This window comes from Pezoporus flaviventris, unplaced genomic scaffold, assembly GCF_033815535.1.
Source record: "Pezoporus flaviventris isolate CSIRO_AGI_PZ_B2104156 unplaced genomic scaffold, CSIRO_AGI_Pfla_v1 ptg000036l, whole genome shotgun sequence".
Taxonomy (NCBI): Eukaryota; Metazoa; Chordata; class Aves; order Psittaciformes; family Psittacidae; genus Pezoporus; species Pezoporus flaviventris.
Window position 1 is genome coordinate 14,652,610 of NW_026892584.1, and position 18,293 is coordinate 14,670,902.

The 18,293-nt window shown below is 41.8% G+C and overlaps 1 protein-coding gene across 1 annotated transcript in view; it reads left to right on the forward strand.

Annotated features, from left to right (window-relative positions):
• Positions 1-636: 636 nt before the first annotated feature.
• DCAF5 (DDB1 and CUL4 associated factor 5) overlaps positions 637-18,293 on the forward strand; it is a 73,137-nt gene continuing 55,480 nt past the window's right edge. The window contains exons 1-4 of the mRNA XM_061463272.1: positions 637-886; positions 11,047-11,190; positions 15,033-15,069; positions 16,650-16,789. Of these exons, the coding sequence (XP_061319256.1) occupies positions 673-886; positions 11,047-11,190; positions 15,033-15,069; positions 16,650-16,789 (535 nt within the window). The 5' untranslated portion in view covers positions 637-672. The remainder of the gene's footprint in view (positions 887-11,046; positions 11,191-15,032; positions 15,070-16,649; positions 16,790-18,293) is intronic.

Below are 18,293 nucleotides of genomic sequence, written 5' to 3' on the forward strand. Positions count from 1 at the left end.
GGAGCAGGAGAGAACAAGTAATAAAACCTTCATGATAACTATCTTAAAGAGAAAAAAAGCAATAAAAAATCTAAAGACATAATTTTTGGAACCCCTGCAGAAATCTCTCGGCATTTATGGCGGACAGACCACACGCAGTTGGGTGTTTCCTCGTCCTCCCTCCGGTGACCTCCGAGCGGGGCCCGCGAGAACCCCCCGCACTCGCGGCGGGCCGGTAGCGGCTCTGCAGAGTTCCTTTCCCATCACCTCGATCATGGACGCCGCCCGCGGCAGCACCTGCCCTCCCGCCACCGCCGCCACCTCCCACCGGCCGCAGGCCCATTAACGGCAGCGGGCCCCTCAGCCGGGACACCCCCTTAGGCAGTGGCGGCGGGAAACGTCCTCCTGCAGGCCCTCGGGGCAGCAAATGTACCCGTCCCCCCCCGCGCCGACACAGGAGCGAGTTAAAAAGCGGCGGCGCCACGTTAGAGCCGGGCCAGCAGGCGCGGGCTGCAGCTGAGGATCAGCTGCTGAGGGGAGCGGGGAGGAGCCAGCGGGATCAGGAAGCGGCGGAGTGTCTAACACCTCTCTGCCATGGCTGGCTAAAGAAAAATCATCATAACCATAACAAGGGGGGAAGCGGGGGAGGGGAGGCGGGGGAAGCGAGCGGCGGGGAGCGGCGCAGGCGGCAGCATGAAGAGGAGAGGCAGGCGGGGGGGCAGCATGCGGTCGGTGGTGGGGTTCCTGTCCCAGCGGGGCTTGGAGGGGGACCCCCTGCTCACCCAGGACTTCCAGCGGAGACGCCTGCGGGGCTGCAGGAACCTCTACAAGAAGGACCTCCTGGGCCACTTCGGCTGTGTCAATGCCATTGAATTCTCCAACAATGGAGGCCAGTGGCTGGTCTCAGGTAAAGCGAACGCTTCCCGTCCTTCGCCCCTTCCCGCCATCCCCTCCCTAGGAAGAATCTTCCTCCTCGGCCGCCCCCCCCCCCGCTGCCCGGGGGGAGGGGAGCCGCGGCGCCGCTCAGAGTCGTTCCTCAAATCCGCCGGTGCCCGGGAATAGTATTTCCCAAGCAGGGATCTAAAATGGTTGACAGGTTTTAAATTCTACTGTTACTGGGAAGCCCTGGACAAAGTTTTTAGGAGAGTGTTTCCAGGGCGCTAGGGGCGGCAGCCGGGGGTGCCCTTTTATTTGACGGTTCATCTGTTTTGCCCCTTAGAAGGGGATTTTGCTATTTTGGGGGGACACGACACGGCAACGGAGGGTATCAGCCCCGCAGCAGGCACTGTCGGCGGCGGTTGACATTTGTCCGCGCCGTGCCCCGGGCCTGCGCACCGGGGACTGGGAGGGTCAGCGGTGGCTGCTGGGGGGCGGGCGGCGGGACGGAGTTCACCCGAGGGAATGGGGGGGGGGAGGAAGGTGGGCTGCGGTCCCTACCGGCCTCGGGTTAACTGAGGGCCTGGTCACTTTGGGACCATCCCTGCGTCTTGTTCTGCGGAAGGGGAATAGGGGTTTGTTTTGTTCCTCCTTCTTCCCCTTGCAGGGCGCGTTTGGAGAGGGCGGGGGTACTCCTGTAGAGATGTTTTAGGGGTTCAGGTTCTCCCTGTTGCCTGCCCGGGGCTGAGGGAGCCATGGCAGGGGGGATGCTGTCAGGTAGGAGGGAGGCGAAGCCTTGACATCAGCAGCGACACCGAGGACAGGGAAAGGCTCAGCATCCCTTCCCTCCAGCCGGGGAGGGGCTGCGGGGCTCGGTGGCAGGCTGCCTGCTTCCCCCCACCCCGGCAGCGCTTGGCGCAGGTGCCGCTTCCTCCTTCCCCGCCTCTGGGCTCGTAGGGGCGGTGGGGGAAGGAGGCAACTTCAGGCCGCGGCCTGACCGTCCTCTGCAGGCCGCGCTCTCCTCAGGCAGCTCTTAGCGACAGGCCGGGGAATCGAGGGCCTATCACGCCCGCGGCGGACCGGCGCGGCTCCCCGGAGCCCGGGCCCCGAGGGGCCGCGGCGCTCCCCTCCCACCCAGCCGGGGATCCCCGCGCCTCGCTGTGAGGGGCCTGAGCCCTTCGGGGCGGTGGGGAGGGGGCTGGCAGCCCGGGAGGGGCTGCCCCTGCATAGCCGCCCCGGGGATTGCCAGGCCGCGTTGCGCCGTGCCCATTGCAGGCCGCGGGCGGAGGGGTCGTGTCCCCGCCTCCCCATGCCCTCGGGGGAAGCAGGATGGAGGGAACGGCCGCCTTTCCCCTGCCCTTCCGCGGGCTGGGACTGCCGGCAGCTCTGTCCCCCGGGGCCGGGCTGCCGCGGGGTCGGCTCGTTCCGCGTCGTGTGGGCCCTCGGGGAAATTGCAGAGATCCTTGGCATAAGGCAGTGGCAGCTTTGTTGAGAGTGCTTTTTCGGTGTGCAGGAGGTTAATGGCCTGGTTAGCAGTTAGGGCGTGGAGAGTGGGCAAGAGGGTCTCGAGTTTGCTTGCCCACCCTCTCTTGGGCTGTAAGTAGCGACTGGGGCTACTGAGGAGGTGATGGGGTATGGCTGAGCAGGCTGCTTATTTACTTGCCGTGGTGTCTGGGGGAGACGGGCTCTATTGCACAAAACTATCTGTTGTAACTCCAGAAATAATGGAATTCAATAAAAAGTTATTATGGGTGTTTGATTGCCTTTAAGCAGGGGCAGAATAAAAACACCACATAAACATAGAGTGGAAGCTGATACACTGAGACCTTCCTAAATTTAACTTTCTTACCTGAAGAAGCATAAAAGTGTAAGTCCAGTGATTTCTAGAGTATGTCCGTGAGGGATCTCGGTATTACTGTCAGGGATTCTTTATGTGCATATGCAACTATTGAGATGCATATCCATTTATCTTGTGAATGTACATATACATGCATATGCACGTATGTGTGTGGAAGGGAACACTTATTCATGTCTTGTAAAGTTCCCAGATGTGCTAATGTTGGCATGCTGGTTTCTGCTGGTCCTTCTTCAGTAGTAAGTAGAGCTATGTACTTCTGCTTAAAAAGTGCTACAGAGAGCTCAAGTGCATTTGCTGTTGCTTTTTTATTTTCCATAAGTAATGGAAAAAACATCAGTATTTTCTGTCCTTCTTGCTCAGGAACGCTCAGGAGACACTTCAGGACTTGGCATATCATTGATGGACTTACTTATGTTGATGTCCATTCTGTAGGTAGAATCATCAAAAGTTGAGGGCTGGAATGGACTTTTAAGAATTAATTCTGTCCAGTCTGCCTGAGTCAGGTAGGTGCAGTGAGGGAATGGAGGCAGATCCCCCATCAAGTGGGCATCTGAAGAAGCCTAGGTAAAAGGAAAGCTTTTCAACTATGTCCAGTTTTCAATTTTGTAACTTCTCATAAAGCTATAGAATGTTTACAGGGTAAGCTTTTTTCCCCACATATAGGAGATATGTGGTTCTAGAGTTCTATCGTCCTAAATGTCATGAAATTACTAGGGAGCAAGTCCAAAAAAAAAAAAAAAGGCAGAGGCGGGACGAGGATGCTTAAGTTACATGTGTTAACAGTGCACAAATTTGAGATAATTAAGAGCAGATTGCTGTAAGTCTGACCTTAACGTTGATGCTGTGAGAAAACGAAGTGGTGTAATTATGATAACTGTTCTTAACAAAGTTTTACATTATCTGTGACCATAAGATCTAGAATGCTTTATGTGACAGCAACAGCAGGCAGGTGCTTTGTTCTTCAGTCAAGAATAAGAAAATGTGAAACGTTTATGGGTTTTCTGTTAAATTTCATGTCATTATAAGCCTAGGCTTCATTAAAATTACACTCAAACCACTTTTTTTTTTTCAGGTTATTCTTAATACTGAAACTGAGAAATAGTAAAAGCAGGAAAAAAAAAGTGAAAAGGAGTGCTCAGGTGAAAGATATAGGAAGGGTGTAAATTGCTTCTAATCTGAAGTTTCTAGAAGAGTTGCTTCAGACTCTTCCAAATGCAGATAAAGCCTTAGAATAGATGGCATGTGGGTCTCTCCTCCCTCAAAATAGTCAGTGTGCTGAGGTAAGGATGAGATGTTAGATGCTTCCATCTGTGCATATAGCAGCTAAGCGAGTTAACAGGGATATTGGAGTGTGTGAAAAGGGAGAGTGCAAGCAGTCTTTCTCAGTTGTTCAGTCTTAAGTAATATGTATATTCTTAACCTAGAGAAGTCTGCTTCAGCTAATTGACTTGTTAACAACTTAGACCTTGTTAGAGCTGTTTTAAATACAGCTGATGCAGTGCATTTGGAGTGGCTATACTGATGCTGTTTAAATGCTAGCCTGCATTTCAACATGCTAGTGCCGTTTTCATCAGTATTGGCTGGAATGCTTTCCTTAGGTATGTGTCCCACTTTTTTTTTTTTTTTAATGTGTCTTCCAGAAGCAAGTCTGTAAGACTAATGATTACTGTTTCAGTAAACATTTCAAACTGCTTAAACAGGGTTTACATTACAGTTCCAGATAGTCTTCCTGTTAGGATTTTGGAAAGCATTTCTGTGTAGACAAGCCTCAGCAGGCCTTTTGAAAGCATGTTTGAAACTTTTTGGTATCTTCTTTAAATCTTGTATTGGAGATCACACATTTAAGAGCGAGTAATTTTGTTTCTAAACATGTTTTCAAGTAAAAAAGTTGAGGTCAACAGGTTGGGTTGGGGGCCAGTTTGTAGACTTTTGCTGTACCTGTGTGGAACTCAACAGTGTCACTTTGGAGAGGGGAGGAGAGGCAGACACTAATGTTTTGGGGCAGGAGTGCTGGAAGAAGGGACAGGAATAAGGACAAAAATTAAAGAAAAATGAGAGAAATTAAAGGAGGAGGTGAGTACTTGAGAGAAGATGTAATGTGAGAAGCAGAGAAGACCTATCTATAGAATTGACACAGGGAAAGAGGAAAGCTTAACATAAAAGAAATACATAAGTGGGCTGAAATTAGTGAAACTAGCTTCTGGATGGAGTTGAAAGATTTTGTTGTTTTTGTAACACTGTATACTAGGTGATCCTATTTTCCTGTTAATAGTTTGAGAAACATGCGACTTTTCCTGACTGGAAATTAAATTCACCATGCAATGATATGCAACTGACTTCTTCCCTCAGATAAGCCAAGCATCTACTTTTGCAATTTAAATTCTTAAAAATCATCATTACTTAGTCTGTATGATAGGCTTTCTCCCATCCTCAAGTTTGGTGGGTATATTTTCCTGTTTATTTATCTGACTGTCGCTTTTCATGCCTGCTATCTCTTACAAACATAAGTATCTTTATCAGAACCTCCCACTTTTTTTCCCCTACTTTAAGCTGCGCTTTCAAGATAATTTCTGGAAAGTACTGTAATCTGAGACTTACTTAATTCATGCATATGTTTTTTCCCTCACCAGATAATGCCAAAATTAATAGCTCTTCTATGATCATAAATTTGTAAGGCTGTAACAAAGTACTGGAAATTCATCTGTCATTTGGTTGCCATGTAAATCTGAAGGAGCATGAGCATAAACAGGGGAATTTAGCAAAGGTGGTGGAATGTTAGTTCTAAAGTAAGGGGATTGCGTATCAAGTATTTTAAAGAGGGGCAGTCGTGATTTTGGTCTCTTTGCACCAAGCAGAATTCTGTATGAGGAGGGATCTTGGGTCCAGTTACTACTCAATGTTTTCATTAGTGCCTGAGAAATTATAATATCTAAAGGTGATACCAGGGTTTAAAGTTAACTAAGAGACATTACTTGGGAAAAATGTCATGTGATTTGCTAGGAACAAGTGCCAACTGCAGCACATGAATGAAAGTGGACAACTCTACAATTACAGTATGGAGACTAGGGACCATAGTCATGTAGGAGAGTATTCAAATGTGATAGTAGATATCAATGTAAGTATCATCCACCGTGATAAACCCTGGTTTATTTGGTGGTGTCAGGGCCTCAGATAGGGCACTGTGCTTGATTTTGGTCACTTTGAGAAAGATGTGGCCAAACTTGAGATAGTTCAGAAAAGGGTGTGATGGAATAGGGAGGGAGAGGTCCTTTGACAGTTGATTTTCTGTCGGGTCAGCTTCAACCTACTTGCCTGCTGGCTGCTTCACCACTGAATTCAGTGGGAGAAGTAGCAGGAGCATGTGGCAAGGGGGAGTGGGATTATATGTAACATCAAACTGCACCTTGGGGCTACATATTCAGTTAATCTGCCTAATGGAAAGGATAACAAAGCACTGAAATAGGCTGCCTAAGGAGGGTGTGGTGATATTTTTTTACAGAAGAACAGCTGTCCAGTCCCACTTTCTGTGCAACTTCTTGAGTAGATACAAGCAGTAAGATTAATCTTTTATGATATGATGTAGAACCTACACTTGCCATGTAGGTTCTTCAGTGACTGGGCCTCATATATGGAAGACAAAGAAGAGAGAGTAGTGGTCTTAGCATTTTCCATGATCAGCAAGGTTAATGCACTTTAAAACTGTGGTTTTAAAGTCCTGACTGGTATGATGTTGAAGTGCTTCTGTTAGCACATGAGAGCTAAAGTGCATTTAGTGAGCTATGCAGACACTGTTTAGAGTAGATTTTTTTTTTTTTTTTGCAGCGGTATGTTCTGGAACCCTTTGAATCATTTTAGGACTAATAAGAACAGTTCTGAACTACAGGTAGGGCACTGTTACTGTTAGGTTGTCTCTTCTTCCAAATTGAATTGTATATAAATTTAGTAGTTACCTGTTTAGAAGGTATCCAGATCAGTAAACTTTTTGTTTGTTTGTTTGTTTATTTTTTGAAGAACTCTTACAAAAAACGGGCAAAACTAGAATGCTTTAGTTTGGGAACTGTGGAGGCAGTAACCTGTTCATGCAGAAATAAGCTATGCTGAGTCATTTGGGACCTTTTCAGTTTTCTAGAACAGGCACTTTCTACCTATAGTGTTTGTCTACACTACTTTAAAACAAAACAAAAGAAAGTATGGGGGGGGCAGCCTCCCCCCTTTTTTTTTTTTAACACACTCTCCTCCTCCCCCCCATGTTGGGGTATGCACAAGCCATTCTGAAGTGGGCAAACCATAAAGAAGATGAGGCATTTTAAATTATTCTGGGAGATCCACTTTGTGTCCATGGGAGCTAGAAGATTGTCAAGGGTGAACACAAAGTGTTTGTCTACTTAAGAATCTATTTCTGGATAGCTATTCCAAGATTTGAAATGCAAGTTTTCTTTTTAGCGGTTATATATCTTCTGTGTACAATTCCTTAATCTTCCTCTGTCTCTCATCAAAATTAGGCAGAAGACCCAAAGCATTAACAAAGTATTCCAGTGACTTGGGGAAGGGAAGAAACGTGTTTTTAAGTAATATTTGTCCATGTGCACTTGTAAAAAAAAAAAAACAAAAAACAAAACACAAAAAAACAAACCCGAAACAAACAACAACAACAAAACCCAGGAAACAAAAAAAACCCCCTCAAACAAAAAAAAAACCAACACAAAACAAAACTCCCTGCAAAACCAAACAAACAGAAAATTGGAATAGTGCTCTTCTGTACGTACACCAAGAGTCCCATGAGAATGTGATGGTGATAAAATTTCCAGCCTCTCTGACCACAGATACTTCTTTGGCCTGAATTCTCTTCCTGTCTAGCTTTGATTTTGAGCATAGAAGCAGGTTTGACCCATAATGAGTGCTGAAGTACTTGACTAATTAGATCTTATAAAGTGTGGTTTTCTTCTGAAAAGTAACCATAGAATGGCATTGTGTGATTCTTAGATGAGTCACACAAACTTTTGCTTTTCAAATTGTCAGAATCAGCAAAATAGGATGGAAGTGAAGCTGCTTCCACTTTGTAGATGTCAAATTTATTACTTCTGACACCATGAACTGCAAAATTACAAATTTAAGACTTTGTGGGACTTCAATTTCTAGAAAATCTGCGTATGGAGCCTTGGTGGCTGAGGTATTTTCATATGAGGCCATAATTCTAGGTTTACCAGATGCATAGTAAACCTGTTGCTGTAAATACATACTCTGTCATGTCAGGAACATACCCTTACCGTACGCAGTTACTCTCTTTGCAAGAGCATTGTGAAGTCATCACAAGTTTGTGCAGTGGATATAGTGCTTTTTGAAAAGTGTCGAGTGGCTTCAGCTTCACATGTTGTAGCACAATAAATCCAGCATAAATTCAAATCATCTTAATTTGTATTCACTGATCAGCTGTACAAAACAAATACAAATAGGCCTAGAGTTTCCTATAGTTCTCAGACTTACATTGCATAATGTGCATGCACTTTGTGTCGCATGAGTCGTGGTACCTTTTAACGGAGTGTAAAAGCTCTATATAGTCACATTTTCTTTGCTGTCTCCCTGTGTACCTGTCCATATGTGTCTGTCTCCCTTCTTTCTTCCTTCTTAATCCAAGAGTCAGGTTTTGGTAGGGGAAGCTGCATTTGCTGTTTTGCACCTCTCCTGGTTTCAATCACATAAGACTTGCTTTTTCTTAGGTATTATTTGCCTGTGACTTAACACTTGTTCTCTTGTGTGAGGATGTAGAAGTGGTAGATTGTTTCCACCACAAATCCTCCTTTGTGGCTGGACTCATTAGTAAGACTTTATTTCTTGTGGATCTGGCCTTTAAGTCGGCAATATTTTTGGAGAAGCTGAATTGGAGTTACAAGGGGAGACACTTCCATCCGAGTTAACATTACCATTTTATTAAACTTCTCTGTTTCAGTGGAGTATAAGAATAAAACTAAGGCATGAAATGGGGGTGTAGAAGTTCTCAAAGACAAGTGTGTGCGAGACAATACATAGATTGAGAAGGGACAGAATTGTGTGAGTGTGGGGAGCATTTAAAAGACCTAAAAAGGCAAACATACTTCTCAGACTGCTGTAGTGTTGGATATGCAATAGTGTGGCCCTTTCTGCCAAAATCTCATGGAGATCTGCGTGTCTGGGAAGAGAGGGACATTTGGATTCAGTAGGAAGGGTTGTTTCTAAGCTGGAGGAAGAGGAAATGGGCACTCAGGTATAGAAACTTGCGAAAAAGCAGGTAGTTGCAAAACTTCCGATGCTGTCAAAGACTTTTCTGCACAGGTTGCAGTTTATCTTGCTACAGTAATGTTTGTTGTCTTTGGATATCTTCATTATTTTTGTTCATATCTGGACTAAATGGGTAGTGGAAGTGAATGAGTTTGCTGTCAAAGTGAGACACCTAGATGGCTGTGCTATCAGGTAGGAGGTTGTGTAGACTTACTACAACGGTTTTGCAGATTGGTTTGCTATGGTAACACCAGCAGTATACTATATTTTGCCCCAAAGTGTCTTTTACAGAAGTCTTGAAGAACAATAAATGTAGTCTGTAGCGGCATTGTTGGTGTTCACCAGCCTTGAATGTTGCTTGTTTGCCAGGTAATGATATCTTTAAGACCTGGCTGTTGACGGCTTTAGAAAGAAACCGCTTTAAGTATGACAATCCTTTCTTTATTTTAGCATGACAAACATGGTCATATGTTTCAGCACTCATGTATTTCCATGTCTTATTACTGCATCACTAAGGTGCAAGTACAGCTTCCCTGTTTCTAGACAGAAAGGAATCAAAGCTCCCATCAGTTTAGTTGACCATAAATTACTGGGAGTTTTTCTGGAGCCATTGCATTTGACTCTTAGTCCCAGCAGTTATCGAACGCATCACAAATCTTCTTATCATGTATTCGTGTTTGCTCTGTAAAGCACAAAATCAGGAGGAGGAATACACAATTTCATGGAGCATGGGTAGGCATAACATGCAGCTGTACTGTCTATCAAAGTGATTGTCATAAAATCTGTTAGGAAACTTAAAGGCTGGGAAACCGTTAACTTTAAGGGTGTTTGACATAACTCAGTTCTATGGGAAAACTTCATAGCATCACATGATGTGAAAAGTTTTAAGAAATCTAATTAACGGTAATTTTTTTTATTTATGCATTTACCTCTTCTTGAAGTAAACCTCAGAGCAATTAATTTCAGGTTCCTTTTGTCTCTATTTCATGTCTGTTTTCCTTCTCGATGGCAGCTCGGAAGGTGCTGAGTTTATGCTTTCAGTTTTGCATAGAGGCAGTAAAATGTTTTCACTGAAATTAGTATGTTTCTAGTGGCGCTTTCAACTTCTGATGCCATTCTCTTTAGTTTCTAATTAAACACAGGCACAAAAAATACTTTGAGTCTGACTTGAAGAAGCTTTACTCAGATTTTTATAGGCATCCAGATTGATGCTGAATGCTGTCCAGTACAGTTGTATCTTGATTTTTCTCTTTATAATAAAAAGTGCTTAATGCAATTGAACCATGAAGAGAGTCTAATATTTATTTTATATCTGATTGTTTACCAGACAGAAAGAGGCACTTAAATATTATTTGTGCATAGAGCTCTGACCTGAGAACTGTGCCTAGGCAAGCAACTAGAAGTAGTACAGCAAGCTGTAAAGCAGGAGAGAATTGAACTTCTTTTCCCCAGTTATTTGCTTTGTTGGGAGTTCACTTTAGAAATGTCTGTCTTAACCTTTACAAATCTGGAAGCACGACAACTGCACACTGACAACTTCTGAATGCTTAAGTAAAATCTTTTTATGGCCACATGTCAGTCCTGTAGCCAACATATGCTGTGATGGCTTTGTAGATTGCTAGAAGAAGTACAGTTGTCAGTGAGAGGGGGAGAAAAAGTTCCTGTTTTATGAATAACATAGGAGATGCTGGCTACAATGATTTGGTGTAGAAGCATTTTGCCAGCATGCATATGTTAATTTGGCATGTAATTCATGTACAGCTTGCCACAGAATTGTACAGACCGGTAAAATATCCAGGTTGCTACAGGTTATCACTGTGTGTTGGCAGAATGGCAACTGTTTAATCCAGATTTGGCCTGGCGATTCCTGTTTTGGTTAATATTAATTGAATACCTGACTGCATGGCATCTTGATGTAAATGCGCGTCTGTATGTTCAAACCCTTGTGAGGTGTAAGTTCTTTTTCATGCTAATTAGGGTTTCAGCAAAGCCTTTTATGAATAATGGCAAAGTAGCTTGTCTGTCATCAGTTTACACATGGTTCAGGCAGTCATGTGCATTTCCTTTCTTTCTTCTAGGAGGGGATGACCGCCGAGTCTTACTTTGGCATATGGAAGAAGCCATCCACTCAAGAGTCAAACCAGTCCAGCTGAAAGGGGAGCATCACTCTAATATCTTCTGCCTGGCTTTCAACAGTGGCAATACAAAAGTGTTCTCTGGAGGTAAGGAAGGAAGAGCACCCTGATTTCAAAGGAGTTTGCATTGAGTGAGATCCTGCCCCACGTGAAAGGTCCATAGTCACCTAAGGATATGAAAGTGTCCTTAATCAGCAGCTGAAGGCTCTTTGGGAGCAGGGAATTCTTTAGCTAGCACATTTTCAACTTTGTCATGCTTCCCTTTTCCAAACCCTGGTGTAAGTGCATCATGTCTTGAGTTATCATGAGAATCCTGGGTCCAGTCTGCTCTTTCTTGCGGAACAGACTGAAACATTGTCTTTGACTATTCTGTCTTAGCTGTGCTGAGAACAGACCCTTGCATCCTCTCTGGCACTCAAGCCTGATGCTTAAAAATCTCTGCTGCTTGTAGCTGATTTTAATGCACCCATAGATGGCTAAGGAAGGGCTGTTGCCATATATTAGTGGATCATTTTTTTATCAGACCTCATTTCTGTCCTCACTAGATAAGTGTCTGTCTTTCAGAACTGTTGGCACATTGGGCTCTGATTGGCCTTGTTATTTATCTTTTTAAATATAAACCCACTTTTTACTAGAAAATTCAGTTCATTTCATTGCTTGGTTTTCAATGTTGTGTTAAAACTGTAACATCCCTTCAGAAAAAAGGCATGACAGAGCTTAAGATGGTGTCAGATTTTAAGGATGAAATGATAGATACACTTCTCAAGTGGAGAAAACCCTAATAATGTAAAATAGTGATGCCTATCATCTGATTTTAGGGGTTGCTGTCTCTTTTATGAGAAAGACAGCAATCCACACTTCTTCAGAATGAGTGTATCTGCATGAGTGATTCCAATGAAATTTTGGGCTGGAGTCTGTTTTACTTTAGTTTGAATTCAGACAAATGGAACCTTGCATGAATATTCAAGGAATGAACTGTGCCAAGTTTTGCTGCACCCACTGTAATGGTATTTTCTTATTTCTAACTTAACCCTTTAATATTGGGCCCTGCTGTCAGTGGCTACTGTTTTCACAGGGAGGGCAGCAGTGTGGTTTGGTTGTACCTTGCCACTGCAGTGAAAGATGTACGTCATTGATTATGGTGGATTTTTGCTAACATGCCAGGTTAGATGAGCTGTGACAGCTGATGCACAGACAGACTGGCCGTTCTCATCTCTTTTTTCCTCCTCCAGTTTGCATAAATACACTATGCCTCTGCCAGAAATTATTTCCACTGGAGGAGTCAGGAACTCTTTCAGCTGCTCCACCAAGATTCACAGAGCTCATCTACAAGGGCTGTGAGTCTGACTCTTGGATCCCATGTAAAGAGTCATTTTGCTGCATGGCCTAGATGTACCATCTGTTTTATCTCTGTCAGTAAAATGGGACTAACTATATTTATTCACTCAGCAGTGTTCTGGGAGATTCTTAAAAGGTCTGAAAGAATTGTGGGTCCTAAGATCTGTTGGTTGTCACTGCCACCCTGTATTGAAATTTGAGTTGTATTCGAATCATGGAAGTTAGAATACTGTAAAAAAAATCCCTAAGTGTTTAGAGTGTGGAAAGTAGCACAAGGCAAAGAGAACTCAATTAAGCCTTTAAATAAAGCTGCCAACAACTGATGACAGGATCTGACGACCTTTCCCTTAAAGCAGCTCTTGATAGCAGAGGAGAGAGGATTTTCCACTTCAGTACATACTGGATTGTATCCAAGGAATTTCAGAGCTCTTTGATTTGAAGGACCGCATGTGTAGCATGTACCACATGTAGCCATTATGAAAATGGAAGGTACTGAGTGGACAGTGTTTTGCACATAATTTCTAGAGAAAAACCTGTCTCAAGATACCAAAGGACTTCCCATCCCTGAAGAACAGTGTTGCCCTTCTCTGTTTACACAGTAGGGCAGCATTTGAAACAAAAGATCCCTTCTGTCCCCTCTTAGTAAACTTCATGGACTTTGTTGTTGTTGTTTTTGCATTTAATATTAAGTGTATGAAAAGCTGAAATAAACCTACAGGGGACTGACTGTGTTTCTGTGGAGGCCTGATGTGACAGATAGGGGGTTTAGGCCACCTAAACTATGCTCCTATCTCTCTGCTCTGTAGTATTTCATCCTCACAGGTATAATAGAATGACAGATACTTGTTCTTTCTGGTCATCATGATTGCAGTTACAAAAATGAGAGATTATAAATGGAAAGAGTCACACATACAATTACAGTTATTCTCAGTGAAGAACACACTCTCCTGTGTTAAACATTCTTAAGTGGGAACCCTGTGCTGAAGAGCAGTGACATTTTCTGCAAGAATAAATCCTTACCAGAAGCAACCAAGCAGTTTGTGGTTAGATTGTTGTCACCACCTTCTCCAACACACAGAACAAGAGAGAAGCAGTGGTTATTCTACACACCCCCTCCTTTCATTCTTTCTTTTCCATTTTGGAGCTTGCAGTAGAAGGGAAGGTTGATCCCATGATGATGAGAGGCCTGAAGCCAGCCATCTAGAATGATTCTTGTGTTCATCCTGCATAAAGAGTGAGGAACAGGAGTTCCTCACTCTCTACACAGTTTCCTCAGCTGGAGGAAATTTTGTCACTGGAGAAACTAGGCTACATTTTTCACTGGTGAAATATGTAGGCGCTAGAGTAGTTTTACTAGGTATAAACCTCGCCTTTAATGCATAATGGGCAGTTTCCATTGCAATTAATGATGAAAGGACACTTGCACATAAGTGACTTGTTTATTGCACCATGGAAAAGATGAGCTACTGCAGTAATTTAAGGCTGGCACGATTTAACTAGGACCCTGTGCAAAGAGCAAGTGGATGTAGAAGAATCTCACACCTCATTAGTCAAAGAGAAACTTTCTCATATTTCTTCTATTGGGACAGAATATGATTGAGATATGTATGAGATGCATGAGAACTGAGTCAACTGAGCGCTTAAGAATCATAACATGGAATCTTGCTCTTTATGAACCTCTGGCTTTGGTGTATGTTAAGAAGGCTTCACAACTTAATATAACAACTACAAAGACATACTGAACATAAAAATAGGACTTTGTGGCTTTCTGTTTTGTTTTCCTTTTTTTCCCGTTTGATTTAAATATAAATGTGTGTCTCCTTAAATATTTCTAAAGAGGAGGTGCCAAGTTGGATAAATTAATATTCAGCGCAGAGACTAAAGAAATATTCTATTGCTGAAGTTTGAAAAACACTGCATGAGCCAGTGAAACTACTTTGTAGCTGTGACCTTCTTAGTCTACATGCATGTGGTTCATTTCCATTGAATTCAGTGGATGTGATCAAAGAAAAGTGACCTGATTGTCTGGTTACTTGGCTTGTTTTTTTGTTAGTACAAAAGAAATTATGTTGGCAGTCACGTTCATGCCTTCTTAATGGTTGCAAAACCCTGAATGCTGACATTGTGTATTGGTGGCAGTTGTGCTGGGAGCCCAGTGCATTTTGCTTATGGCGTCTCTTTTTGCCATTATCTTCTTATGGAGCATCCTCTGAGCAGGAAGAAAGATGTGTTCACATGCAAGTTAAAGGTGTTCTGCTGCTTGATATGATACTCTATTTACTGTATATGTCCCAGACCTCAAGCTCAAGCTGAACAAAGAATGGTCAGTAACAGTTAAGCAGAATTATTTGTTGAGTAGTACCAGATGGAATGAATTGGTGCATTTGATCATGACTGGAAGTGTCACATGGAGCCTTTCACATAACTGAGCAAAGGGGCTGACAGCTTGGCAAGTGAACTGGTCTCTCTGCTTCAGTTTTGTTTTTTGAAATGGAAAATAACAAAAAGTATTCATTGTGTTTGTTTTGTTTTCACTGTTATGCTTCTAACCACTGAAACATGATGTTAAGTGTTTATATTTCTGTTTTTAGGCAATGATGAGCAAGTTATACTCCATGATGTTGAAAGGTAAATACACAGTTTGTGTTTCCACTGTTTCAAGAGCTCCCTTAATGTCAACTCATTGGAGGCACTTCTTAAATTAATGTTCTGGGAGAGGAACAGTGTTTTAATTCTGAAACATGCTTTTTATTTATCTGAATTAATATCTGTAATGAACTATTCCCCATCATCCCTTTGTTGGTTTTGTTTTTTTTTTGTCAGCATTTGCGTTCTGCTTCATTTTGACTTTGGTAAAGAGAATGGTTATTAAATACATATGCTCTCCTACAGGCATCATAGTAGGTTCTGAGTAGATACAGAGCCAGATTATTCTGGCACATATGCAAGTATTGTGGCACATACGGGGTTTTTATTTTGTTTTTCGAAACACTCACATGACTTGTATTTAAGATTTGTATTGTTATTGGAGAAAATGACTTAGCCTGTGTAACTTTTAAAAGCTGCCTGATTCTCCACATTATTGTGAAGTATATTTATTTTGATACTTTTTACTGAAACTGAAAAGCAGTTGGGAGTTAGGCTTTGTGGTGCTACATCAAAATTAGGCTGTTAGTCAAAATATAATTAATACAGTAGTGGTAATGTATGAGACTGGAGTTCTCTGGATATCATGTATTTTGTGCTTACTGCTTTTGAAGTGGAAAAACTATAAAGTTAAAATTTTGCTCTGTACTAGTAACTTCAACATATTTAAGCAATGACCATTTAAATAGCATGAACTCAACAAAATCCAGTATGAAGAAAAAGCAGGAAAGATGGAGGAAGAGATATATGTAACAGCAGAGAAATATAAAGCCTTAGATGTTTCTGATTTGCCTGAATACTTGTTAACATAATTTAGATTAATTTATTGCTAAGTTAGTACAAAGCCTTTTGCATTGAATTGTTCGTACAGCGTACCATATGCCTTCCATCATAGCTTATATCTACTTGTATAAATTGTACATGAGAGCTGAGCAAAAGTAACTTAGTCTTAATCTTCTAATGCTTTCTTAGGTATATTATGTTGTTTGCTTACTGCTGTGTCTTGCTTAGATGTTTTAACGTCTTTTTTTTATTTGTATGTATTTTTAATGTGCTTTTGTTATCAGGGTGAGGGTTTTTTCAGGTGTGCTAAGTCCAATTGTAATACATACAGAATTCATTCCTCTAAGGCTCTATGTGTGATCTTCTGAAAGAAACCTTACTAGTCTGACATGCTGAATTTTGATTAATTTCTATAGAAGAAAGTTAAGACTGAATTCTTGAATCATAACACTTGGTCTAGCAACTGTGTTTTTTCATACTTTTAAATGACTTTTTCTGTTACTACCTTTTTGGCCTTTCTGTTAGTCGGTCCATGAGACAGAAGTAGGTCTGTCACGAAATGCATCAGTTGCTGTATGGGGAAAACAGCAATTTTAGGTAGGATGTCTTTGTGGAGTTTCCATGAGAGATTCTGTACAAAATGTATTCTCAAGAAATAAAGCAATCCCAGAATCATCTGTCTGTCTTAGTATTGCTGGTAAATACAGCTGTAAATACTTTGCTTTTTAAAACAACAGTAAAAGAAGGAAGAATAATAATATTGTGTGTCTCTTCTCCAGCACTGAGACCTTGGATGTGTTCGCCCATGAAGATGCAGTGTATGGTCTTTCAGTAAGCCCAGTAAATGACAACATCTTTGCTAGTTCATCAGATGATGGCCGGGTTCTTATCTGGGACATCCGAGAGTCTTCCCACGGAGGTGAGATCTCTAGATGGAAAATATTACTGATTGAGGAAGAATTTGAGCAAGGCAGGGAAGGGAAAAGTTAATATTTTTCTGGGACAGTCAAGATAGGGAGTGTTGGAGAAGAGTGAAAGTGAGGCATAATTCTTGTGGCCGGCTGTAGGCAAGCCCTGGTTTTTACAGTTCGGTGTTAATGCCTTAACTGAATTCTTGAAGTACCAGCATAGAACTAGCAGGCTAGCATAGAACTTGGTATAAATATATTTTAATTTGAATAAAAATGCAGTAGAGGATATGTTTCTTCAGAAAAAAATATCTTGCTAACCTTGAATTAGGAATGTGGATTTTTTTTTGTTGTTCTTTTGAGGATATGTATCTTGGGATAAAAAACTTTGAATGTTTAGAAAGAAGTTATTTTGATCTGAATAATTTTCAAAAGCTATTTATATACTTCCCTGTGACACTGAGAATTGTTCTTATGTATGATGTTTTCTGGTTGTATGGAACTTGGAGCCCTTACATGATAACAGGGAAGTTGAATTATTACTTCAATCTTTGTTTTCTAAACCAGAATAGAATACTGTTGATTTATATAGCAAACCTGCAGCTTCTCAAAACACTGAAATCTGTTTTTACAGCTACAGTTTTAAGGCTTAATAATCTTTATTTAGAATTGTAGCTACATAAATTTAGAGAGGAATACTTCAGTAATTGAATTTAAGTATATGAATACTTCAGTTATAGTTCAGAAAATGAAGTAGTGAGTTTACCCCATCCTAAAGAACACAAAGCTGAGAATTTAAAACTGAGCACTCTGCAGGAGTACAGAATCTGTTTCTCTTCCCTCATAGGTAAAATATTTATGTTTGGTTGGGATTTTTGTTGTTTGTTGGGTTTTTTTTTCCTTCTAAACTGATTAAATGCAATTGCCTCAACTCATAGTTTCCACTGGTCTTACAGGAAAATTATTTCTGGCACTGAAATCCAGCTTATGTATATTGTAGGAATTTGTACACATTTGTGTTGGGTCAGAGTTGCTGTTTAACTGAATTAGCTTTCTCCATACCTCATGAATTTCATAACTTTTCTAGGCTGCGATTCTGTCTGTTTTTGACTGGGAAATGAAAGTGGAAACAAGACATACTTTATAGTCTCACAGGAGTCTTTTAGACCCACTTGTATCATGAGGGCTTTATTGAATGGGAGTAAGCAGAATTAGGTCTTTCTTGATAAGCCCCATCAGAATACTCAGAGTAGATTGCTTACTGATGCCCTTCCTACCCCAGGCATATTGCCTTTGTAAAACTAAAAATGAAATGTACTACCACAGGATTCAGTTTTCAGTAGTCTGGTTCTTAATGTGAGTCTGATTTTCTTGTGCAATTGTGATATCTCTTTCCTATCTGATACTTTTGTTAAATTTTGTTTCATGATGTTGAAACATTCTGAAAAATAATGCACATAGTATGTGTATATCACAGATTTTAATAAAAATATCTATAATGTCTCTTCCTTTGAG